This window comes from Mauremys mutica, chromosome 3 (assembly GCF_020497125.1).
Source record: "Mauremys mutica isolate MM-2020 ecotype Southern chromosome 3, ASM2049712v1, whole genome shotgun sequence".
Classification (NCBI taxonomy): domain Eukaryota; kingdom Metazoa; phylum Chordata; order Testudines; family Geoemydidae; genus Mauremys; species Mauremys mutica.
In genome coordinates, this window is record NC_059074.1 from 3,407,196 (window position 1) to 3,432,553 (window position 25,358).

The 25,358-nt window shown below is 58.2% G+C and overlaps 1 protein-coding gene across 5 annotated transcripts in view; it reads right to left on the bottom strand.

Annotated features, from left to right (window-relative positions):
* AGBL5 (AGBL carboxypeptidase 5) overlaps nucleotides 1-21,814 on the bottom strand; it is a 48,999-nt gene extending 27,185 nt beyond the window's left edge. For 4 of the 5 annotated variants that reach the window (XM_045012079.1, XM_045012078.1, XM_045012077.1 and 1 more), the window contains exons 1-10: nucleotides 21,681-21,814; nucleotides 20,233-20,337; nucleotides 18,839-19,148; nucleotides 17,945-18,116; nucleotides 14,831-14,997; nucleotides 9,051-9,228; nucleotides 6,732-6,910; nucleotides 4,936-5,479; nucleotides 4,356-4,525; nucleotides 2,425-2,560 (exon numbers count right to left, since the gene is read on the bottom strand). In XM_045012079.1, coding sequence (XP_044868014.1) covers nucleotides 2,425-2,560; nucleotides 4,356-4,525; nucleotides 4,936-5,479; nucleotides 6,732-6,910; nucleotides 9,051-9,228; nucleotides 14,831-14,997; nucleotides 17,945-18,116; nucleotides 18,839-19,074 — 1,782 coding nt within the window. In that variant the 5' untranslated portion in view covers nucleotides 19,075-19,148; nucleotides 20,233-20,337; nucleotides 21,681-21,814. Of the gene's footprint in view, nucleotides 1-2,424; nucleotides 2,561-4,355; nucleotides 4,526-4,935; nucleotides 5,480-6,731; nucleotides 6,911-9,050; nucleotides 9,229-14,830; nucleotides 14,998-17,887; nucleotides 18,117-18,838; nucleotides 19,149-20,232; nucleotides 20,338-21,680 lie in introns of those variants that run through there. The other variant, XM_045012080.1, reaches the window with a different exon arrangement.
* Between the last annotated feature and the right edge of the window lie 3,544 nt (nucleotides 21,815-25,358).

Below are 25,358 nucleotides of genomic sequence, written 5' to 3' on the forward strand. Positions count from 1 at the left end.
GCCCGGTTCCCTGCTCGCACAGCTCCGCGAGAACCGCGAGTGACGGCGCCTGCCCAGTTCCCCGCTCGTACAGCTCCGCGAGAACCGCGAGTGACGGCGCCTGCCCGGTTCCCTGCTCGCACAGCTCCGCGAGGAACCGGAGTGACGGCGCCTGCCCGGTTCCCTGCTCGCACAGCTCCGCGAGGAACCGGAGTGACGGCGCCTGCCCGGTTCCCTGCTCGCACAGCTCCGCGAGGAACCGGAGTGACGGCGCCTGCCCGGTTCCCTGCTCGCACAGCTCCGCGAGAACCGCGAGTGACGGCGCCTGCCCGGTTCCCTGCTCGCACAGCTCCGCGAGAACCGCGAGTGAGGGAGCCTGCCCGGTTCCCTGCTCGCACAGCTCCGTGAGAACCGCGAGTGACGGCGCCTGCCCGGTTCCCTGCTCCCACAGCTCCGCGAGAACCGCGAGTGACGGCGCCTGCCCGGTTCCCTGCTCGCACAGCTCCGCGAGAACCGCGAGTGAGGGAGCCTGCCCGGTTCCCTGCTCGCACAGCTCCGCGAGGAACCGCAAGTGACGGAGCCTGCCCGGTTCCCTACTCGCACAGCTCCGCGAGGAACCGCGAGTGACGGCACCTGCCCGGTTCCCTGCTCGCACAGCTCCGCGAGGAACCGCGAGTGACGGCGCCTGCCTGGTTCCCTTCTTGCACAGCTCCGCGAGAACCGCGAGTGAGGGAGCCTGCCCGGTTCCCTGCTCGCACAGCTCCGCGAGGAACCGCGAGTGACGGCGCCTGCCCGGTTCCCTGCTCGCACAGCTCCGCGAGAACCGCGAGTGAGGGAGCCTGCCCGGTTCCCTGCTCGCACAGCTCCGCGAGGAACCGCGAGTGAGGGAGCCTGCCCGGTTCCCTGCTCGCACAGCTCCGCGAGGACCCGGAGTGACGGCGCCTGCCCGGTTCCCTGGTCGTACAGCTCCGCGAGGAACCGCGAGTGAGGGAGCCTGCCCGGTTCCCTGCTCGTACAGCTCCGGGAGGAACCGGAGTGACGGCGCCTGCCCGGTTCCCTGCTCGCACAGCTCCATGAGAACCGCGAGTGACCGTGCCTGCCCGGTTCCCCGCTCGTACAGCTCCGCGAGGAACCGGAGTGACGGCGCCTGCCCGGTTCCCTGCTCGCACAGCTCCGCGAGAACCGCGAGTGAGGGAGCCTGCCCGGTTCCCTGCTCGCACAGCTCCGCGAGAACCGCGAGTGAGGGAGCCTGCCCGGTTCCCTGCTCGCACAGCTCCGCGAGGAACCGCGAGTGACGGCGCCTGCCCGGTTCCCTGCTCGTACAGCTCCGCGAGGAACCGCGAGTGAGGGAGCCTGCCCGGTTCCCTGCTCGTACAGCTCCGCGAGGAACCGGAGTGACGGCGCCTGCCCGGTTCCCTGCTCGCACAGCTCCGTGAGAACCGCGAGTGACCGTGCCTGCCCGGTTCCCCGCTCGTACAGCTCCGCGAGGAACCGGAGTGACGGCGCCTGCCCGGTTCCCTGCTCGCACAGCTCCGCGAGAACCGCGAGTGAGGGAGCCTGCCCGGTTCCCTGCTCGCACAGCTCCGCGAGGAACCGCGAGTGACGGCGCCTGCCCGGTTCCCTGCTCGTACAGCTCCGCGAGGAACCGGAGTGACGGCGCCTGCCCGGTTCCCTGCTCGTACAGCTCCGCGAGGAACCGGAGTGACGGCGCCTGCCCGGTTCCCTGCTCGCACAGCTCCGCGAGGAACCGGAGTGATGGCGCCTGCCCGGTTCCCTGCTCGCACAGCTCCGCGAGAACCGCGAGTGAGGGAGCCTGCCCGGTTCCCTGCTCGCACAGCTCCGCGAGGAACCGTGAGTGAGGGAGCCTGCCTGGTTCCCTGCTCGCACAGCTCCGCGAGGAACCGTGAATGACGGCGCCTGCCCGGTTCCCTGCTCGTACAGCTCCGCAAGGAACCGTGAGTGACGGCGCCTGCCCGGTTCCCTACTCGTACAGCTCCGCGAGGAACCGTGAATGACGGCACCTGCCCGGTTCCCTGCTCGTATAGCTCCACGAGGAACCGGAGTGACGGCGCCTGCCCGGTTCCCTGCTCGCACAGCTCCGTGAGAACCGCGAGTGAGGGAGCCTGCGAGGTTCTCCGCTTGCACGGCTCCACAAGGCACTGAGAGTGATCGCACCTGCCAGGTTCCCTGCTTGTACGGGTCTGTGAGGAACCATGAGCAACCAAGGCCACCAGGTTCCCTGCTTGTACAGTTCCGCGAGGAACCATGAAGGACTGAGGCCACCAGGTTTCCCGCTCGTACGGTTCTGCAAAGCACCATGAGTGACCAAGCCCGCTGGGTTCCCTGCTCATATGGCTCCACGAGGCACTGCGTGTGATCAAGCCCGCCGGTTCCCCCTCGTACGGTGCCGCAAGGCACCGTAAGTGACCAAGCCAGTCGCGTTACCTGCTCAAACAGCTCCACGGTGTACTTGGTGGGGAAGGTTGGAGGGGGTGGAGGGCTCGCCCGCCCATTGTCGTGGCAGGCCATGGGGATGCTGTTCACCGAGCGCCCAGTGTTATAGTTGCACTCCAGTGTGTAGCTAGGAAACACAAGGGAAGCCCATGTCACTTCATCCACACCACGAGGACCAGCACTGTCCTCATTACTATTCCCAGGCTCCAGAGACATACACCCAGAGCAAACGACACCACACCCCTCTCAGCATCTCCAAGGGGCACCTCTCACCTGCTGCCCCTTGAGCTGACAGCCCTCACTGAAACGGGACCACTGCCCTCACAGCAGGACAGCCAGGACCACCCTCCTCATTGCAGAAGTGAGCAGCACGTCTTGCTACAAACCCCTGCCCTGAGCCCAGCAATCCTCGGAGGGGGAGCCACCTCCCACTGCCTCAGCACGGCCGCTGCTGGGGCTGTCTCTCTAGAAGGCAGGGGCCAGAGGCACAGCTGCAGTCCTTTGTTACTGGCCCAAGAGCCCCACTGTGCTGGCTGCTGCACACACATAGCCCCTCGGGACTAATTACACAAGACAGACCATCAAATTAGGCCTGAATAAAGACTGGGAGTGGATGGGTCATTACACAAACTAACTTCCCCCTGTGGTTACTCACACCTTCTGTCTGAAATGGGCCACCCTCATTGCCACTACAAAAGTGATTTTTCCTCCCTTGGTATTCTACTGTTAACTGAATTGTCTCCTTAGACTGACACACACACACACCCCACTTGGTAAGGAAACGCCCATCTTTTCATGTGCTGTGTATATATCTACTGCTTACTACGGTATTTTCCACTCCATGCAGCTGATGAAGTAGGTTCTAGCCCACGAAAGTTTGTGCCCAAATAACTGTGTTAGTCTCTCAGGTGCCATGAGGACCCCTCGTTGTTTTTGCTGATACAGACTAACACGGCTCTGCTCTGAAACCTACCCAAGACAGATGCTCAGGGAGGCAATGGGACCTGCCCAAGGTCACAGCTGGGCAGTGACAGAGCAGATGTCCTATGACCTGTCCACAAGGCTTCCCGGTGCCGACCAGCTGCTCTACTTCCTCCTGCAGCCAGACAGCCTCCTCTAAAGACTGGAGGTGGTTCCAGGTGGGAGGAGCCAAGCCGAGACCAGGACTGGTTTCCAAGCATCCCAGCTCTGCTGAGCACTCCCCGCGGGAAGCGGGGCACAGGGAGCCAGGATAGGGAGCTCACTGCACACCCCATCACCGCACTCTGATTGTAGCAGGAAAAACCAGAGCCTTTTTTCGGGGCTCCCAAGCCCTCCCTGAAAGCAGCAGGGCTAGCAGCTCCGAATGCCCAGGGCCTGCAGAGCCAAACTAAACAGCCAGGCAACCCCCAGGGAGAGGGGAGGCTCAGCCAGCCCCCAGGGTGGGGGCAGGGCACCCACAGCAGCACCCACTCTCACCTGGGCTCACAGTAGGGGTGACTGAGCTCATCACAGCAAGTAGCCAGATCTCAGCTATGGCCACTGAAGCCATATGGGAACCCTAGTGCTGGGACTCCAGGTCCTGGCTGGCTCCTACTAACACTGAGCCCCTGTGCTGGGCCCCACTGCTGAGCCGCTGCAGAGGCCAGGCACAGGCAGGCAAGAGGGGTGGGCATGGCAGGGCACCAATCCTTGCTCTCGCCTCTGCCGGGCAAACGGAGTTTACACCTTTCTGGCAGAGCCTGTGTGGACCCCAGGCTGGCCTCATATGCTGGCCACGGAGCATTTCCGCTACAGCACAGCACTGGCTCAGCCCGGTGTCCCGCTGCGTGGGGATGTGGTACGGCCCCATCGGGGGGAGCCGCTGCACTAAACCAGGTGGTGCTGACACTACGTGAGCAGCCTGAAGGGCTGGGGAGAGCCCCCGCGAGGGGCCCGCACACCTGTGAATGATGCCCGAGGCCTTGTAGATAGCCACTCGGCCACTGCCCTCTTTCGACTGCCCGTCCCGCTTGTCTCTGGCGTACATGTTCTTCTCGGAGAAGTTGCAGCCCATGAAGTCAAAGTGAGCTGAGTTCAAGGAGATGAGTTTCGGGAACAGCATATTTTCCACCTATGGGTTGAGAGAGGCAGACGGAGGTCGGGCAGTGCCCACACGGTGCAGGCACAGCACTGGCTCCCGAGGCAAGCCGAGACGCACCTGACTGGAGCACCACGAACTCCCCTGAGTTGTCCTGCGCATTTCTCCTCCCCATCAGCCAGCCCAGCCCCTCACTCCAGCCAGATGCACCTCTCCTGCTTCCCCCCGACCTGCACACGTCCCCCGAACCTCCATGCATCTATGCCAGCCTTGCGCCAACCCCCATCCTGAATTCTCCCCCTCCGGCCTCACCCCATGCTGAACTCAATTTATGGCTGGGTTTAAAAAGCAGGACTCCCCTTTTTCCCAGCCCAGGGGGAGGCAGCAGGCACCAGGGTGGCAGAATCCCCCCACTGCTGAGCTTCCACCGCCCCTGCCCTCACCTGGGCATTCTCCTCGCTGAAGCTGTTGCCGTACATGAAGCAGCCGCGTTTGGAGGCGTGCCCGTGCAGATCCACGTAGTACGCCAGCCCGCTCTCCTGGGGCAGGACGGCTTCCAGGGGAGCCACTGACGGGGCGGTCTCGGCTTCCCTCTCACAGTGCTCCCCGGTGGGCTCCGAAGGCAAGATCCACACAGCTTGGTCCTTGTTCCCCAGCTCAGCAGCAGGTGCTTCCAGCGGCTGGGGGTCCTGAGAAAGCGTGAGATGGGTGCTGGGGTGGTTGCGGAGGTTGTTGGCTTTCTCCAGCTCCGACAGAGGAGCCTCCGGGGCCACGGTGCAGTTGCGGATGGAATGGTTGGAAGATTTTGTGCTTAGCGAGCTGGAGGTGAGCGGGGAGGCATGTATCCTCCAGTCAGGAGCACCGGGTGGGCCACGGCTGTGGATGTGATGGTAAAGGAGCACGGCTTTGGCTCCGTACACAGCAGGGTGCAGCTCTGCATCAGGGCTCAGATACTGGCGGTTCAGGTTCACCCCCCGGGCGTCAGTTCTGCAGAAGGGAAAGGGGAGACATGACACCTGCCTGTCCCCAGCTGGATGCTCTCTGCTGGGCACCGCAGGGCATGCTGCCGAAGGCAGGGGCCGGGCCCAGAGTCCTTTCCATGGATCTCCCCACCCACCCTGCTGTGGGCTAGCAATGCTACCCTCCACCCCCAGGGCTGGACAGAGCATGCAGCAAGCCACTGGAGGCTCCACTGAGGCAGGAGCCATCATCAGGCCTTCACAAGGCACAGAGGCAACTGAGGGGGCCGCACTGCCTCTTCGGGGAGATGGGGGGAGTTACTGAAGAAGGCCTTCTGGCCCTCCCAGAGGCTCCCCGTCTCCCCCCGCAGCACTCACTCCTTCAGCTTAAGTCACTGCAAGGAGAAGCTCATATCTCCAGGGGTTCAGACCATGCTGTGGGGCCTAAAGCTCAGCTACAGACACTCCACTCCCCTGTACTGGTTCGAGGGGGCCCCTGGCCAAGAGACAACCCACTGCTACCAGACTCCAGTGTGTCTCCCCTTCATGAATGGCTGGTTGTGCTCACAGACAGTGGTGCTGCAGCTCCTTCAGTGGCCAGCAGGAGCTGCTGTTGTAACACACCACAGCTCAGAGCCCAGCTACCAACTAAGTCACGGCTCGAAGGGAGCGGCCAGGTGTGCGTCAGACACAGCCCTGCTCTCTCACAAGGCCAATGAGGCGGCGAGCTGCAGCCCTCCCACCGACAGGCTCTGCGCAGTCTGCACCTGGCGCCGACCGGCGCTCTGCTCACAAGCACGTCTGCTCCTGACACCGCACGCGGCAGGCGCTGGGGAGGTGAGCCACTCAGGCAAGAAAACCCGGAGCTCTGCTCCGGGCCGGTGATTCCTGCCCCTTCACTCTAAGCTCTGCACATGATTTGGCAAGTGACTGAGGCTACCAAACACCTGGGTAGGATCATGGGCTTTAAACGTGTTTTTGTCCCTCTGGAGATATGTAGCAGGCTACAAACTAGAGCTGGCCCTGACCTGAGGGTCATAGGCTCTAAACTCTGCCAAACTCAGCTCCTGCCTCACTGGGGGGGTTCTGATGCAAACTGAACCTGTCAACAGCCCAACCCAGGCTGGTTCCCAGCTGCCCCAGAGCCGGCATTCATTACCGCCAGCCCCCCCGTGCTCCTGCCAGCGCGCGAGCCTAGCCTCTGCCTCCAGGGAGGTATGCAAGAGAGAAACCCACCCCAGCAGAGCCGGGGCAGCATCCGCAGTCAGCGCAGCTCTCACCGGTAATGGCCTCGCACCACGCCATCTGGGTTCAGCATGGGGATGAGCTTGAAGACGAACATGCGCCTCAGCATCTGGGCTCGGGGATCGTCCTCCCGCAGGATGAACTCCAGAAAGCCATTGAAGACGAAGCTGGAGGGCGTTTCCCCTGGGTGAACTCTGCTGCTCAGGAAGAAGACCTAGGGGAGAGACACTCAGAGCTACCGACTGTTCCCTTCCCAGCCGCTCTGGAGCTCCAGCCACTGTACATTTCCCAGGGCTCCGCCCCACATCCCACTCCAGGAACCTGGCCCACCGGTGCAGGGTGAGAGCCCAAGCTCACCGCATCTGAACACTCCAAGCAGGTTCCGTTTCAATGGGCGGCAGCAGTCAGAAAAGCTAACAGAATGTCAGGATCTACTAGGAAAGGGATAGAAAATATCATCCTGCCACTATCTAAATCCAAAACCACCTTCTCCACCACCTCAGTCTGGGACAGTTCCTCAGATTTATCACCTAAAAAGAAAATGGCTCTGGTGGAGCATTCTCCCTCTGCAGTGGAGGCCACTGCAACGAATTTGTTTAGCTTCTCTGCAATGGCCGTGTCTTCCTTGAGTGCTCCTGGGTTACCTAGGGAGGTGGTGGAATCTCCTTCCTTAGAGGTTTTTAAGGTCAGGCTTGACAAAGCCCTGGCTGGAATGATTGAGTTGGGGATTGGTCCTGCTTTGAGCAGAGGTTGGACTAGATACCTCCTGAGGTTTTTTCCAATTCCTATATATCTTTTTTTCAGATGGGGTGACCACATCTGCACACAGTATTCAAGATGTGGGCGTACTGTGGATTTATATAGAGGCAATATATTTTCTGTCTTATTATCTATCCCTTTCTTAATGATTCCCAACATTCTGTTCGCTTTTTTGGCTGCTGCTGCACATTGAGTGGATGTTTTCAGAGAACTATCCACAGTGACTCCAAGATCTTTCCTGAGTGGTAACAGCTAATTTAGACCCCAACATTTTATATGTAGTGAGGATTATGCTTTCCAATGTGAGTTACTTTGCATTTATCAACACTGAAGTTCATCTGCCATTTTGTTGCCCAGTCACCCAGTTTTGTGAGATCCTTTTGTAGCTCTTCGCAGTCTGCCTGGGACTTAACTAGCTGGAATAGTTTTGTATCATCTGCACATTTTGCCGCCTCACTGTTTTTTGGCCCTCTGTTTTTTTTATATGGCGTTTTTAAAGCATTTCCATGGAACTTGCAGGCATTTCACTCGTGACTATTCCTTTTAATTTCTGTTTAACTCATGTCCTCCTTTCTGCGTAGTTCCTCTTTTCAAAGTAAAATGTGACTGTGATGGGTTTCTTGGTTACCCCGCCGAAGGATATCAAATTTAATTACATTATGGTCACTATTACCGAGCGATTCAGCTATATTCACCTCTTGGACCAGACCCTGTGAGCCACTTAGGACTAAATCAAGAATTTCCTCTTCCCTTGTGGGTTCCCAGACTAGCTGCATCATGAAGCAGCTATTAATGGTGTCTAGAAATGTTATCTCTGCATCCCATCCTGAGGTGAATCAGTATGGAGATAGCTGAAATCCCCAATTATTACTGAGTTTTCTAATTTTATAGGCTTTCTACTCTCCCTGAGCCTTTCACAATCACTATCACCATCCTGGTCAGGGGGGCAGTAACACATCCCTACTGCTATATTCTTATTATTCAAGCTTGGAATTTCTATCCATGGAGATTCTATGGGACAGTTTGATTCATTTATAATTTTCACTGTATGTGACTCTACGCTTCCTTTCCCATGTAGTGCCACTCCCTCACCAGCGCAACCGACTGTCATTCCTGTATATTTTATATCCTAGTATTACTGTGTCCCACTGATTAGCGTTCAACCACATTTCTGAGATGCCTATCCGGCACTTGAGGTCACTCATCTTAGTATTTAGACTTCTAGCATTTGTATACCAGCACTTACATTTGTCACTGTTTAGTTGTCTGCATTCATTTGATGTCATTGAATGGGACTCTCTTTCATTTGATGGTTTGTCTTCAGATCCTACGTGTACTTTATCAACTTCTATCTTCTCCTCTTTACTGGGATATAGGATATCCCCCCCCGTTAATACGTCTTGCCCTAAGGGATGTCTCCCACCATGAGGACAAGGCTGTCCCCTGCACCCTCCGTGCTTGGATTCAAGGAACTACCCGGGGGCAGACATGCCAGCAAGCAGGACAGCCAGTCTGCTGGCAGGATGTCGGTCCCAGGGCTCCCAGGCAGTCCAGTCCCCATCCCCACCCCCACCCAGAGGCGGCCAGCGACTTACCCTCTTCCCTGCAAAGCAATGCGGACGAGGAGTGGCTTCATCAGGGAATAGGCTGTCCAGCCTGGGCTCGCGCTCCTCCCTCATGCCATGGCACGAGGTGACAGTGAGCAAGTCCACCCGCAGATTGTCCAGGGAGCGGCACAGCAGCTCTCGATGGTAATAGATGGAGTCAAGGGTGCTGCAGGGGGGAGAGGCAGAAAGGCCCTGAAGAGCAGTTGTGACAGTCGAGGGAGGAAGGGCAGCTCCCCCCACATACCAGCTGGGCACTCCCAGGCCTCAGCACTAGGGAGAGGTACCCACCTTCCCAGCCAGGGGACAGGTCCCACCAAGGAGGACTAGCAGAGTCCCACCTGAGTTTGGAAGGTGGCCACCAATCCGAGCAGTGGGTGTCCTGCCAATAGCCTCCCCTCTGCAGGCTTCCTGGGCTCCATTCTGCATTCCCTTTGGGAGGAAGCCCCACACAACAGTTACCTTCTCCTGGCTTCCCTCAGTGCCTGCTCTGCTCCCATCCCCCAGAACAGTTCTGGGGCCCCTGGGTGAGGCCTCCAGCCCGGCTTGCCTATCCAGTCTAAGTGCACCCTGCTCTTGTCTAGTTCTGAGTCTTGCCTGGAATCTGGAGCCCAGCCCTATGTACCACTTCTTTATTATTTCCATTGCAGCAGCTCTCACAGGCCCACTCAGGCCCACCATGGGTGATGCACAAAGATGTACGGAGACACTGCCCTCACCCCACCGCAGAGCCGACACCCCAGCTGGGGTAACTCGCAGGTGGAGGGAGTGGGCAAGGGAGGCAGGTGCTCAGGATGATGGGGCCATGGGCACGTTTTGCAGGTTTGAGAGTGGTGGGTTGTGTCAACAGGAGGCAGTGGACTCACTGGTCCCTGCCAGCTCCCTACCAGTTCAGCCCACAGATCGCCACAGGTGCATCTTGGGGAAGGTGTTAAGGAAGGACCCGGCTGCCTCTTTACAGATCAGTTCAAAGAGGGCATTGCCGGTGGGAGGGACAGGTGGATGGGTAATAAAGGCTGGCACTGCTTGCAGGAGGAGGGGTGCCCTAGTGAGACAAGAGCAGGCCAAGGAAGGAGCAGAATTGTGCAAGGAGCGACAAGCAGCTTGCACCAGGTACAGAGCAGGCAGTGCAGGGATCCCGAGAGGCTGACACGGCCAGAGCGATGGCCAGGAAAATGAGCTCACAGCAACAGCATTCTGGACAGACCCAAGAGGCACCCAGGAGGCCAGAGAAGAAGAGGCAGCAATAACCAACCGGGCAGATGAGGAATGGCCTATGGGGACGAAGCCGGTGTGTGCCTCAGTTTCCCCTATAAGTAGCAGTGTTCCCCAGTGAGGGGAAAGGGACTGTTTGCTCTCAGGGAGGCTAGGAGACGCAAGTGCGAGTGGTGCCCATGCTCTGAGCTGGGATGGGACACTGGAAAAGGACTGGCTGAGGCAGACCCCTATCCACGGAGAATCTGAGAAGACAACGGCAGATCCAGTCCCCAGGACATTTACCTCTGGCAACCCTGGCTCCAGAGGCAGACGGATTTCCCCATCTCTCAGCAGGGAGGCTGAGCAATGTTCCCAGCTCGAGAACAATGGACTGGGGAGGTGTGAGGGTAAGAGGTAGGGGCTGGAGACAGACAGAGCTTGAACCAAGGGGGTCACTGCAGGTGGGCTGGGCGCTGGCTGACCAGGCCAGGCTGGGCTGTAACCGTCAGGTCTCTGGGCCGCCCGAGGGGCTGCCTGGGCCGTGTGCCAGGTGACCAATAAACCCGCCTGGTTTCACAGGGCTGGGTGAGTGTCCCTGCAGGCGCTGGGCGAGGGGCACTGATCCCTGAGGAGAGGACACGTTTCCCCCAGGGTCTGGCTCAGTGGGACTTCCTAAACTGGGCTCACAATGTGAAGCAGGGGGTCTGCAGGCTCAGAGGCCCAGTTTCAGGAGGGGGAGAGGCCTCGTGGTGCACCCTGGAGGAAGAGTGGGACCCCTAGGGGATCTGGCATACTGTAGGGGTTCCTCCCAGAGACCATTCCAAAGCTGGGGTGTAGCACAGACCCTGTGGCTCCGACACCCGTATGAGGCAATGGGGAAGGTGGTGAAAGGCTGCACCTTGGAATGCTGTACAGAAAGCAACAACAAGCCCTGGCCTGGCTGTGCAGGTCCAGAGACAGAGAAATCACAAGTGATGCCCATGTGACAGAGGATGGTGGTGCTGCCAGATTAGTGAGTAGGAGCAGGGAGATGATCGTCCCTCCTTATATGGCACTGGGGAGACCGACACTGGAACATGGCGTCCAGCTCTGGAGTCCACATTTTAAAAAAATGTTGAAAAATTGCAGAGTGTGCAGAAAAGAGTCACAAAAATGATTCACGAGCCAGAGAAAATGCTGTACAGTGAGAGACCTGATGAGCTCCATCTGCTAACATTATCAAAACGCTGACAGAGGTACCTTGATTACAGCGTGTAAGTAAAATACTATGTACCAAAGGGCTCTTGAATTTAGCGGAAAAAGGCATAAACACGAGCCACCAACTGGAAGACAAATTCAAATGAGAAATAAAACTTTTTTAACACTGAAGCCTTGTCTACACTACGGGGGGTGGGGGGCGGGAGGAATGGATCTAAGTTACGCAACTTCAGCTACATGAATAACGTAGCTGAAGTTGACGTACTTAGATCTACTTACCGCGGGGTCCACACTACGCGATGTTACGACGTCTCCCTGGCTTCAGGCTCTTTCCGTGCACCTGGCTGTATCTCTCCCTCAGTCCCTGCCCTCTGACTAATAGCTCTAGAACGTTTAACACTTCTTTAACCGCCAGTTTATGTCTCTGGCACCAGATGACCTGAAGGATTCTTCCCTCTGCGCTCTGGTGACAGCAGCCCAGAGACCCTCCCATCACCTAGCCAGCCCCTATGAATGGCCCAGCCCTAGTGCTCCTCCATTGGTCGTGCTCGTTTTGAGGCCTCTGCTGGGGAGGCTGTAACTTCTGCTCCTGCCTGAGAGGAGGGGAGTGGAAAAGTCAGGTGAAGTCTCTGCTCGGCTGTTGCCCCAATGCAGGGGTGCCCTGAGAGGCCAAAGACCAAGTCAAAAGGAAGGGGAGCAGCTGGATCAAGCTGCCGCGGGCCAATCCTCTGGTGCCTCTTTCGGGTGTCTGTATGATCTAGGTGGGTATGGGACACACAGCTGGAAGCATGGAACAAAACAGACTGAGCTACTGAATCCAAAGGGAGGTGTGGAGAGGGAAATCAGGGTGGGCACTGCAGAGCCCTGGGGAGGGAGCCATCAGTCCAGACCACATGCAGAAGGCAGGAAGCCCACCACGCAGTCATGCATACAAGCAGGGTACATGCCTAGGGCCAGCTCTGGCTGCTGGCGACCAGCAGGACTCAATCTGAAACAGAGCCATGACATGAAGGATCCCAGGCAATAGGACACAAGGGATGTGGAGGGAGAGCTGGCACCTAAGCTTAAAAGCGGTGTTCTGCCTCGCTACTGGTTTGCCACTATCCATTGTAGGTGAGAGGTGGTCTAATGTCCCCAGGATCCTTCAGGCTGGGGGCATCAGGCATCTGATACCCAGCCATTTGCTTCAAAACAGAAGGGGGGTGAGGACAGGAAAGAGACGAAGGCAGTCACCATGACGATGCCATGAACAGCCTGACAGATCAGGTGTTGCCAAGGACAACAGATCACATATGAAAGAAAACAAATCCTTAATGGCAAAAGGGCCCAATCAGAGGGCTCAAATTCAGCCCAAGGTTCTTCAAGGACTCCAGGCCAAAGGATCAGCATAGGACACAGGAGCATTCTGCCCTGGGGGCACTGGCTGACACGGCCTGAAAGGGCCCTTTGCAAGCAGCGCTCCAAGAGAAGCAGGACGTGTTGAAAGTTGCAGACAGGCTCTCTCGGGAGGGCTGGATGCCAGCTTCAGAGGCTGGAGAGATGACACGAGCACAGGCAGAGAAGGTCAACAAACAGTTCCAAGAGTGCAGAGCTCTCCCCCAAGCCTCTCGGCACTTCCATTCAAGAGATTCCCAACACACAGATTAAGGCAGGAATCCAAGGGAAATATGCTGAATGTCTACAAGCCTGCCCATCACTGGCTCTGCGGGGAACGCTCCCCATTCCCTGAAAGCACCCAGGGCAGGCTGGGACTGGCTCCCTCCAGTGGGACAGGAGCAGATAGCTTGCTGTTGGCTCTTCTAGTCAGGTGTCCTGCCATGGGCACCACCCCAAGACCTGTGCAAGGACGCCAGACCTGAGCTTTCAAGAGGACATTCACTCTTCAAAAGCAGCAGAGGAGTCTGGTCTGGGATCAGGAGAGAGGGAACTTGCTCAGCCAAAAGGGAAAGGCAGCTCCCAATCCCAAGGAGACCCCTGTGACCCCCGGGAGGGAGAGTGCAGCAGCAGGAAGCACAACCAAGTATTACACAGGGATTTCCCACTCACCCCAACCTGACAGAGCAGGGAGCACTGGTGTGAGGAGGCCAAATTCATCCCTCGGGCAACGCCATGGACTTCAGCAGCATGGGATGAATGTGTGTAACTCTCAGGCTGGGTATGTAAACATGGAGCAAGTGGCTGGATTCATAGTCCAGTTTCCTCTCTCTTTCTAAAGCTACAAGTGAGAGCTCTCTGCTCCGGCTGCTCCAGCTCCTGCACGCCATGTCAAACCAGAGCCTAAGAAAGGTCAGGGGCTGTCATGGAACTGCAGCTCTTTGTGCTCAGAGACCACAGGCTTCATGTGTCAACATCAACTGCCTTTTCATATCCAGCTGATTTCTTCGAGTCCCTGAAACCTCCCTGGAAAGCCATCAGCAGAGGAATGACATTCACAAGGTCACTGAGAGGAGTGAATGCCTTTGATTTGCCTGAGATAAAGAATTACTTTCTGCTTGCCTAAGGAAAATGGTTTAGGGCTATAACAGCAGAGTATGGAAGAGCCTCCAGGCCAGGAAGCAACGGAGGTGGGAGAGACTGCAACACAGAACAGCGCTGCAGAGATCAGAATGAGCTTCTGAGAAAGGGAGCAGAAGCAATTCCCAGAAAGAGGACGGTCTTTGGTGTGAGCGCCATGCAGCCAGAATTCCTGGTGCTGATGATCAGCCCCAGAGGTATGGACCTCCCCTGGGATCGGGCTGCCGAGGGAAGGGAAAAGGTCTGTGTGAGAAGATGTTCTGCAGCCAGGAAGCTAAAAAGGAATAAAGCCTTTGCTTAGCCAGGTCTCCTAGACCCTCTCTCAAAAGGCAGCGTTGGGGGCAGCAATGGTTCCACTCCCTCCTTTTCCAGATTACAGACCCTCCAGCACCTCTGCTCCTCAGTATGAAACAACACTGAGGCTGCGAAACCAGGGACGCTACAGACCCCCACTGCCCGTCCCCTACACTTGGGTCCCAGGCAGCTGAGCGCTATGGAAATTAGTGATCCACTCAGGACCCACCCACAGGGAATGCATGGAAGCTGGTCTGACCTTGGGACTGAGAATGCTGTTCCCGGAGGAGACCCGAAATAAAGCCCAAAGGGCACCCTCTGCTCACCTCCCCCTCGCCAAGAACCACTCAGCTGGGAACCAAGGGGGGCAGAGAAAACAGCTGTGGCTGCTCATTCCAGAGCTGACACAAGAGATACAAGCCCACGGCAGCTAACAAGAGGACAGCTGGCACAATTACCCCAACTCCCCACCCAGGCCAGAACCACTGCAAACGGTACGCTTGAGCAGAGCCAGCATGTCAAGGCTGGGGGAAGACAGGCAGCGAGAGGGTAACACGGGTGGTGCGCACCTGCTGGGTGACATGTATTGACACTCCTCAAAGCGGCTGTCCAGCTGGGCCAGCATCTCCTGGCACTCCGTGTATGAGAAGGGGTAACAGAAGGCAAAGTAGGTGGTGGTGCCACGGTACTCCAGGAAGCGGTGCACAAAGGACAGCACAAACTGGGTCTCCATCATCTGGGACAGACACACACAAAGCAAATGCTGAGTGGCTAGCATGGCTCCCAGGAGCAGAGCCCCTCAAGCCTGCAGTCATCCCCCTTGGGGCACACAGCATGGCATATATGGCTACTGGCTGGCATCCTACAATTAATCTCATTGTACCTAAAAATATGCCCATTCCCTCCCTCCCCCGGCTCTAGCATTATAACCCATTATAACCAGTAGTATAATCACCACTAAACAGTGGCTGCAGCTTTGCAGTCAAACCCACAATCGAAGCAGCTTCCACCCATGTTTGCTCTGAATCCCTGAGGAGCCCAGATACCACTGCCTAGGAAAACAGGCTCTGCCTTACTGGATCAGACATTTGGTCCATCTCACTTTGCTGCCTCCCAACAGAAATGACCAAGACTTGAGACTTCAAAGGAAGGTGAAAAGTCCCAAAATGCACCAGGCCATTTGTGCAAAATTGTCCAGGAAAGAACAGGGGACCTCTTCCTGTTCCCTCCGGTGATCTGCTGACACCCAAAGTCTGAAATACTGTTAGCCCATCTGTGACAAAGTGGGAGGGTTCTTAATGTTTTGTCTGAATACTGTGTGTGTGCCTCAGTTTCCCCCATGTTACTCAAGCATCTAGGTGGTGGGACAAGAGACCCTTAGAAGGCAGGTGTGACTGTCTGGGTCAGACAATGGACGACACTGTATCCTGGCAATTGATAGCCAGGGCACATCCTCTGCAAGAGCTAGCTGGAGAACAAAGTGAGAGATGGAGGCCAGGTGCCCTGTTTGCCCAGGGAAAGAGACAAAGGCCAGAGGACGGGCAACTGGGCATGACAGAGGCTGGGCTGCTGGAAGCGGTTGGAGGACTGAAGAGGGGACAGCCCAGGGTTCAGGGCTTGGGATTGGGCTCTCACAGGATGGCCTTTGCGGAATGTTTCTAATTTCTGTGCTAACAAGGTCTGTTCTACGCTGTGTTCCCAACAACTAATAAACCTTCTGTTTTCCACGCTGGCGGAGAGTCACTGCTGGCTGCAGAGTCAGGGGGCAGGGCCCCTTTGGGGGAGCGTAAGGCTTCCCCGGGTGTCCCACCCAGGTGGACTCACCGCAGGGAGCTGAACGCTCCGAGGTCAGACCCAGGAGGCACTGAAGCCGAGGAGGTTTGCCCTAATGACATCGTGCCCTGAGGGGAGACATTCTGCACTTGTCATGGCTGACTGCATTCAGAGCTGTTCCAGAGCACCGAGACCGGGACTCTGACACCATCTGAACCAGTTCTGCTGCAAATGTTGATGTCATCTAATTATCCAGCTCCAGTCTAAATTCAGCTGCAACATCCCACCCCTTCCATAATATATTTTCTGATAAGGTTAAATGCCCAAGCATTTGGGGTTGTTTTTTGGGAGGAAGGAAAGGCATGGAAATGGGACAGGCCACCTCAGGAAATCTGCAATGGAATTAAGAGCCTTTCAACTCTTGGTTGGTTGCTAAAACAAACCAAGCCCAGAGTAACAGTCACCAAGAGTCACAATCCAAGGGTTACTGGTTCTCAGTCCATCTCCAGCAACAACTGTACACAGAACAACGACCAGCCTCTCCAAAGGCCAAGCGCTGAAGGAGCCAGAAGACCAAACTCACTGCACAGGAGTGCATGTCAGGGCAGTGGCAAGGCCCATTAGTGAAGCAGTGCGTGTGTCAGTGAGATTGTGGTCCTGCTGCTGCCCCCCTCACCTCCACCAACCCTCCAGGGACTCCCAATCTAGCAGTTTTCAATTCATGGGTTTTTTTTAAATACGGAACTATCTTAACAATCGCATTTCAGTTCGGAAGGCTGTTTCCCAGCTATCGTTACAACTGAAGGATTAGAGAAAAAAGATCTTCAGTTTGTAGGAGGAGTTTCCTGGGCGTGACCCTGGTAAACCAGGTGCCAGCTCTTGCCAAGGCTGTAGACATCAGCTGAGCACTGACAAATTCATAGCTGGAAATTCACAGCCCAGCCCACCTGTATGTTAATATTGTTTGAGATGGGTGCTGAACTTGTAAGAATGTGTTTAGTCTCTATAAAATGCTTGTGAGTTGCTGCCTGCATTAGCCTGTATCCTGTGCTATAAGGTAATAAGTAAGTTTTGCTTTACAAGTGTAAAAATGCCTGCTCTGAACTTGTGATCCTAGGCAGGAAAAGTGACCCCCACATCATCCAGAAGAACTATCAAGACTAAATGGGCCATTGAGGAACATCACAATGCAAAGCCTAGTGTAACGGCTTTCTTACAACCATGAAGGTGCTACATGTGTCCCATCAGCCTGAGTTCTGGAAGAGGGAACTAGAGATACTGATAAGAAGATTTTTCATCTCTTTGCTATTTGAACTCTTACAAGAGCTGAATTTAAGAAACAAAAAGCAGAGATCCCCAGGGTCACCCTGGGTTAGCCCTCAAAACACATTCAGTTCTGACAGATTACTACGTCTCTGTCACCTTGTGGAATCACAGAATGAACTCATTTGTGTATTCATGTCGCCTGCTTTAAACTGTAAATAACTCTTTTCCTAGTTACTAAATTCTTAGTTAGTTTTCTACAGGATTGGCTACCAATGTTGTCTTTGGTGTGAGATCTGAGTACAAGTTGATCTGGGGTAAGCAACGAGTCTCTTGGGACTGGGAGCAACCTGAATATTTTGTGATTTTGGGGATAAGTGATCATTTATCACTACATCCAGCTTGCCTGGGTGGCAAGAGAGACTGGAGTGCCCATGGGGACTGTCTGACTCCATGGTAAGACTGTTACAGAGACCCAGGAGTTCACATTTTCCTTTACAAAGTTAAACCCTCTCTTACATGCTGCTCACTGAGCCAAAGAGAATGCTAAAGAGTCACAAAGCTGCAGACAGGACCTGACCCCAACGCACCAATCCACCGTCAACTCCACGCAGCATCATCCCCCGACGCGCTCACTGCACGGATACCTCGAAGGTGGGCCGCTCCCGGATGCGCTCCCAGCGGGGCCTGACAGGCAGGGTCCTAACGAAAGGCGACATGCCTTGGGAATAGAGTTTGCTCTGCTTGTTCATGTTCACGATGTTGATTTTGATCAGCTTGCCTGGAGCGCCTCCCTTCACACTGAAATAAAACCAGGATCTGAAAATGACACAAAGAGGGACCAGGTCAGTCTGTCAGCTGAGTAATGGAGCTGACATTCTTCTATCCCACAGACAGGCGCTGTCTGCTACCCCACAACAACTCTGGCGCTGGGGCACGAGCACCGGCAGTAAAGTCAGAACCCAAATGGGACTCCAGCATTAAGTCACCTCAGCAACCTCAGGCCTCCTGGAGTAAGAGTGCAGCATAATCAGAGAAGTGAGCATGTAAAAGTCTCTCTCTTTTCTACGAAGCTACCCACAGCAGCTCAGCCACATGGGTCTCTAGGGACTTGAGGGACTGATTCTTTCCCTGTTAGCGCTGCAGAAGCCAATTGGCTACAGGAGAACCTGAATACTAGTCTACCACGGGTATCATCCCCAGAATTGCCAGCTAAGCATCCTCCCACCAGAAGCTTTACTATTAGCCCGGATGCAAGAGGCAGTGAGACCCCAGAAGGATTCTCAGAGTGCCAGAGCAGGAGCTCTCTTTGGTTTCTCCGTGCTCTTTATGCACTTTGCAGCAGAAAGGTTCACGCTGTCATCAGCACAGCACATGGGGAGAAGGCAAGGAATGGCCAAGGAACAGAGCCGCATGCTAAACAACTGCCAGGATTGGCATGGCTCCAACTGTTAGCTCATGTCAGCCTTGCCTCCTGGCACAGGGAGAATGAAAGGAAGGCTCATCAGGAGAAGCTCCACCGTCCTCTCAAGCCCCTTTACCTGTTCCCATTTTCATACTCCGTCTCAGCACAGTCGGGCTTGGTCCACACATTGAATTCATAGTCAGCCGTGGGCAGGGAACTGCCAAACACCGCAGACACAGTAGTACTGCTGCTGCTGCTGTTGTTCCCAGCTACGTCCCCCTCTCCATCCTGGTGTTCCACCTTCTCCACATGGGCCAGGTTCCCTGAGTCAAATTTGGAACTGAACAAGAGGCCGCCGCAGCGTATCTCCATGTTTAGTCCCCCACCGAGAGTGCGATTTCATCCTCTTGTCTGCACCAAGGCTGCTGCGGGGCTGTTCCTGAGAGCTGAGGAGTGCAGAGAACAACCCAACAATTAGAAGCTCCTCCCTAGCCACCGCTAACTTGTGATCATTGTACCGTACCTTTCTGGTTCCAGGGCCTCATCCTACTCCCTCACTGAGACCCACAAGGATTTGCTACAAAAACATGAATTGAGCTATCAAGTTATGCCCCTACACAAACTGCATAGCACACCACTCCTTGCCAGACTATGTGGTCATCCACATACCTTCCCATGCCTCCTGTGTGTTCAGCTCAGGCTCCATATGGGGCCTGAACTGAGACTGGAGGCTATCTGGGGCACGGACTGGTTTTCTATATGTCCTATACATGTGCAGCCCACTATTCAGCACCGTAAAAGTACTCGTTATGCTTCCACAGCACCTTTTATCCTGAAGGATCCCACAGCATTTGGCAAACTTAAACTGACACACAGCAGCAGCAGCGGGGAACTCACTGCTTTTGAATCTCAGGCCACTTATTTAGGTGCTTAAATATGGATTTAGAAGCTTAACTTTAGGCACCCACTTTTCAAAATCTTAACCACAGAACACCACCACCACCCACTGAGAGGTGTGAAGAGAAGGTAGAAAGAAACAAAACAGTTAAAGTTGCCAAGCCTAGGAAAGGCAAAGAGCTTAATTACAGTACTCAGTGCTCAGCTCCTAGAGAGGGACACCCTCGACAAGAGAGAGCTCCCCTCTTTTCTCCTGACAGCAATCCGACACCACTGACAGACAAGGAATCAATCCACCCCAAAAGCACCAGGAATGGATTTCATCTAAAAGCTCTATACGCTGAAGACATCTTATATAAAAATGACCGGGGGGGGGGGGGGGAGGGGGGAGAGAGGGGAGACAAGACGGGGGACAGGGAGGAGAGGAAGAATCTAGGAAGGTTTCGGGTCATCACATTTCCACAAATGAGGAGATTACATTCACACATTTGCAAGAGACTGTATTGAGCTCCAAAACTTCAGGATGAAATCCAAGTTGAAGTTACATGGTTCACCTCCCTATGAACCAATCCGTTGTGCTGCAGTAAACGGGCCCGCCAGTGAGAGGTCAGCTCAAGGTATCCCATTTGTTACCTGCTGGATGAAACAGGCTTCCAAATATAGATGTTTTGCTTGCGGATCCTCCTCCCTCCTGCTTTTTATGGTTCTAAGTACAAATCATTGTTCAAGCTGGTGAACCTATGGGGTGAAACACAACAGGACTCAAAGGCACTTCGATATTATGGTGCTCAATCTTACCTAATAAACTAGGTCAAAAGGCAGCAACCCGTTACTGAGGAAAAAGGGAGAACTCTTCACACTGGCTCTTTGGGAAGGAGAATACATAGTGAAAGCGGGGCACAGAGATTTCTCCCTCTGGTGCAGAACAGTACACAGAACATGTACTGGTCCACCAAAGCCTCTCTCCAGCCCTGACAGGGCAAGACACCGCAGACCCCAAACGCACACCAGCCTGGTGACCTGCTCACTGTTTTCCATATGATTTTAGCAGCCAATGCCTCACACGTGGTGAGAGCTGGAGATCAATGCTGCATCTATTTCCCTAACAGAAGATAGCTCTGGCTTCCAGCCGAACCTGGGCAGACATGGCCGCCGCCACCCCCGTCAAGTCGGGACGGAGTGGAAGAGGAAGGCGAGTGACAGGCGCTGCCCCTGCAGTGTCCGGCCGTGTCCCAGCCCAGCGAGAAGCGCAGGGACACCCCCCCCCCACATCTCCCTGGGGAGAGGCTGAGCAGAGCCCCATGTTCGCAGCCCCGGGGCTCCGGGGCCCTGCTCTGGGCCGGGACACATCAGCAAGCGGCCTGGGGTCCCGCAGCCCCGGAGCCGGAGCCGGAGCCTGGCGGGGGGGAGCACAGAGCGCGTCGCATTGTCACAGACATGACGGGGGGGGGGGACAGGAGACCGGCAACTGGGCGCTGCGGGGAAGATGCGCCGGGCGCGGGGGGGGGGCGGGGCCGAGGGGCAGATGCGCGGGGGGGGCGCAGGGCAGTTGCGCCGGGCGCGCGGGGGGGGGGGCCCGCAGGGCAGTTGCGCCGGGCGCGCGGGGGGGGGCGGGGCCGAGGGGCAGATGCGCGGGGGGGGCGCAGGGACGTTGCGCCGGGCGCGGGGGGGGGCGGGGCCGAGGGACAGATGCGCGGGGGGGGGCGCCGGGCAGTTGCGCCGGGCGCGCGGGGGGGGCGGGGCCGAGGGGCAGATGCGCGGGGGGGGGGCGCAGTGCAGTTGCGCCGGGCGCGCGGGGGGGGGCGGGGCCGAGGGACAGATGCGCGGGGGGGGCGCAGGGCAGTTGCGCCGGGCGCGGGGGGGGGCGGGGCCGAGGGACAGATGCGCGGGGGGGGCGCAGGGCAGTTGCGCCGGGCGCGGGGGGGGGCGGGGCCGAGGGACAGATGCGCGGGGGGGGCGCAGGGCAGTTGCGCCGGGCGCGCGGGGGGGGCGGGGCCGAGGGGCAGTTGCGCGGGGGGGGGCAGTTGGGATCTCTCGCGCTACCAGGCCCCGGTAGAGGAGCCGCAGCCGGAGTCTCTCACCTCCACCTGCCCGGCCCCGGCTGCCCGCTCCTCACCACTCCCCGGAGCCCGGCCCCGCTCGACACCAAACAACGGCCGGCCCGACAACAACAACGTGCCCGCCCATTGGCCGGCCCCCACACCTCAGAGCAACGCGCCCTCCCATTGGCCCGCTCCGTCCCCAGAGAGCAGCGCGCCCTCCCATCAGAGCAGCGCGCTCTCTCATTGGCCGGCCCAGCCCCTCAGAGCAGCGCGCCCCCCATTGGCCGCTCCCTCCCCTCAGAGCAACGCGCCCGCCCATTGGCCGGCTCCCTCCCCAGAGAGCAGCGCGCCCTCCCATTGGCCGGCCCCGCCCCTCAAAGCAGCGTGCTCCCCCATTGGCTGGTGACACGGAGGGGCGGGGCTCCGCGGTGTCTAGCAGGGGGGTGGATCGAGCCGGGGTCGGAGCCGCGCGGGGCCCAGGCTCTGGCGCGTCCCCGCCAGTCTGGGCGCTGCCGGCCCGGGGGGGGGGCTCGTGCCCGTGGTGCCGCCTCTGGCCTGGCCTGGCCCGCGGGGGGGGGAGGCAGTGACCCGAACGGCACCAGCGTCTGGTGCAGCCACTTCCCGCCCGGCCAGACCCCCCCGGCAGCCCCCCCGCAAACCGCCCGATCCCCTGCCCGGACCCCCCCCGACACCCCCCCTGCCCGGACCCCCCCGGCAGCCCTGACCCCCTGCCCGTCCCCCCCCCGGCAAACCGCCCCCCGGCTCCGTCCAGCCCCCCCCCCCCAACACCCCCCCGCAAACCGCCCGATCCCCTGCCCGGACCCCCCCCCGACACCCCACCTGCCCGGACCCCCCCGGCAGCCCTGACCCTCTGCCCGGACCCCCCCGGCAAACCGCCCCCCGGCTCCTTCCAGCCCCCCCCGGCAAACCGCCCTGACCCCCTGCCGGGTCCCCCCCGCCCAACACCCCCCCGCAAACCGCCCCCCGGCTCCTTCCAGCCCCCCCCCCGGCAAACCGCCCTGACCCCCTGCCCGGACCCCCCCGACACCCCGCCTGCCCGGCCCCCCCCCGGCAAACCCCCCCCCTGCTCCTTCCCGCCCCACCCCCCTGCAAACCGCGTTTACCCCGTGCCTGGTCGCCCCCCCGGCTCCCTGCCCGGACCCCCCCGCCCAACACCCCCCCGCAAACCGCCCCCGGCTCCTTCCCGCCAGCGCTGCCCCTCTGGGCCTGCCCCACACCGGGGACACTGGCTCCCGCTGCCCTTTAGGGGAGAGCCGTGGCCACCCCCAGCACCCCCTGACTCGGTCCCTTGGCTCCCCCTGGCCTCCGCCCTGCTTGCCCCCTAGTTTCCTTCTCCCGTCTCCAGCCAGCCGGCACAGGGCCTGGCCCGGCGCTGTGGGAATAACCTGCCCCTCTCTCCCCCCCTCCCCTCTTCGCTTTCCCCACAATCCCACCGAGGCTGGAGGCATCGACTCCCTTCCCACCCTGCTCCAGCATTGGCTCAATGAGCCGCCCTTGAGGCGGGGGCTGGTTCCTCTGTACGTGGCACCGCGCCCCTGGCCTCCGTGGCTCACGCCGGCTGCCATCCCCACCCGGCCTGCACCGGAGATCCCGGCGCGTGGGGGAACAGGCCGGTCCCCTCGCAGGCACGACCCCTCCAGGCGGGGACCACGGCTGGAGAGCTGAGCTGGGACAGAGCTGTGCCCTCGCTCTCCCTGGCTTCATGCCCAGCCCGCGGACAGGCCGCCAGCCGTGGGACGCACCGGCACGGCTCAGCCTAGCCAGGGGAATGGGAGCCTGCCCTGCTCCCCGTGGATACACTCCAGCCAGATACCCCCCGGTATCCCCCCCGAGTCCTGGTCAGGCCAGTGGCCATTGCGGCATTTTAAGCCAGGGCACGACCAAGCCCGGACAGAGAGAGCCTACTTCCACCTCCCCCCACCCCGGCTTTACTCATGCCCAGGGCCCCTCCCTCAGGGAGGCTGCCAGCTGAGGCTGGGGTGGCGTCGCCCCATGGGCCGTGCAGCTCCCAGCCCAACAGACCACGAATGGCCCCGCTAGGCACTGCCACGGGACCAGTAGTCATGGGGGTGCCAACGGAGTTGAAGACCAGCCCTCTGGAGAGCTCGGCCGTGGGACAGCGAGACTGGACAGGTGCGGAGGGCAGGTTACAAGTCCCCCATGCCCAGGGGCAGTAGGAACCTTGGGAGAGGACAAGCTCAGCCAGGGAATGTGGTACCCCAACCCGTGGGGAAGGGAGAGCGAGGGGGCCGCCCCGTGAAGCAGGAGTCAGCCAGGTGAGAGGGACCCAGGAGAGCAGAGCTAGCACTCACAGCAGGAGGCCACCCCACCCCACCCGGGCTGGGTGGACAGGGCTCCTGGTCTGGAGGTGGCGCCAGGCAAGTCTGTGCAGTGTTGAGATGGCAAATGAGGGTGCTGGAGAGAAAGGGGAGTGGTAGATTTGGGGAGGGGGGGAAATCAAGGGACGGATTTTCCGGGGGGGAGGCTGCAGGAGTGTAGCTTCAGGGCCGGCGGACGGTCAAGTGCCGGACAGTCAGGCTTGGTCGCAGCTCAGTCATTCTCTGAGCCCAGGGGACAGAGGGCAAGAGGTCTCACAGATTTCGTATTGGTTACGGCCAGGAGGGACTATCTGATCATCTCCCCTGACCTCCTGTCGCTCAGAGGCCCGTGTGGAGCCGAGGACTTGGGCTGGACTAAAGCATTCCAGTCCTCAGCAGCGTGAGCCACACGCAGAGTCCAGGAGACCAAGGTGCCATCAGGGTGGGATGTGCCCAGATGATTCCAGCAGGTAACCTGTGCCCCCCACTGCCAAGGCAGGCAGCCCCCTGGCCAGGTCCTTGCCAGTCTGCCCAGAAGGAAAATTCCTTCCCAACCCCAAATCTGGCCATCGGTTAGACCCTGAGCATGTGAGCAAAACACCAGCCTGGCACCTCCTCAGAGAGTTCTTTGTACCATCCTGCCGGGGGGCCCAGCTCCAGCTGTGGCCAATCACAGAATAGGGTTGGAAGGGACCCCAGGAGGACCAATCGCCAACTAACTCCCTGATGCTTCCAAGGAAAGTGAAAACAACAATCCAGCTGGCTAACTGGAGGGGATCCTGCCTGACCTCAGCACAGCCCAGGTGAGGAATGAGATCCGATTATTGCTTTTGGCCCTAGATTTGAGGCAGGTGGACAGACGGGCTCAGGGTCAGGCTGCACAAAGGGTAAAAGTGCAGAACTGGTACCAGGAGAAACGTCACTGGGCAAAGCCAACAGCTTTTGTTTACGAGCTTCTAGGCCTGGGGGGCTGGAGGAGAGATGGGGCTGAGAGAGAAGAAGGTGGAGAAAGCTGGCAGAGAAGTAAAGCGGTTCGCTAGAGGAAGCAGCGTAGCGCTGACCGTCTCCCGCTCAGCAGCGGTGGGTGGCAAACGCAGAGGAGAGGAAAGCTAGGGCTGCCGGAGGGCAGCAGAACCTATAGCACCAACCGCCAGCGACGACGGGTCCAGAGCAGCAAGAACGCCAAGGCCAATTAAACTCTCCCTTTGAGCTTTGGCTTCTCCCCGCTTGGCACCACAGGGAGCCCTGGCCCTCTTTGCAAAAGCTCCTGTGTGGCCAGGGGAGGGTAGGCTGCCCCACTGATTACGGGCCCCACTGACCAGTCCCAGCACTGTTCCCCCTCCAAGGGCAGTTTTCTAAATGAAGGACAGCGCGGGGG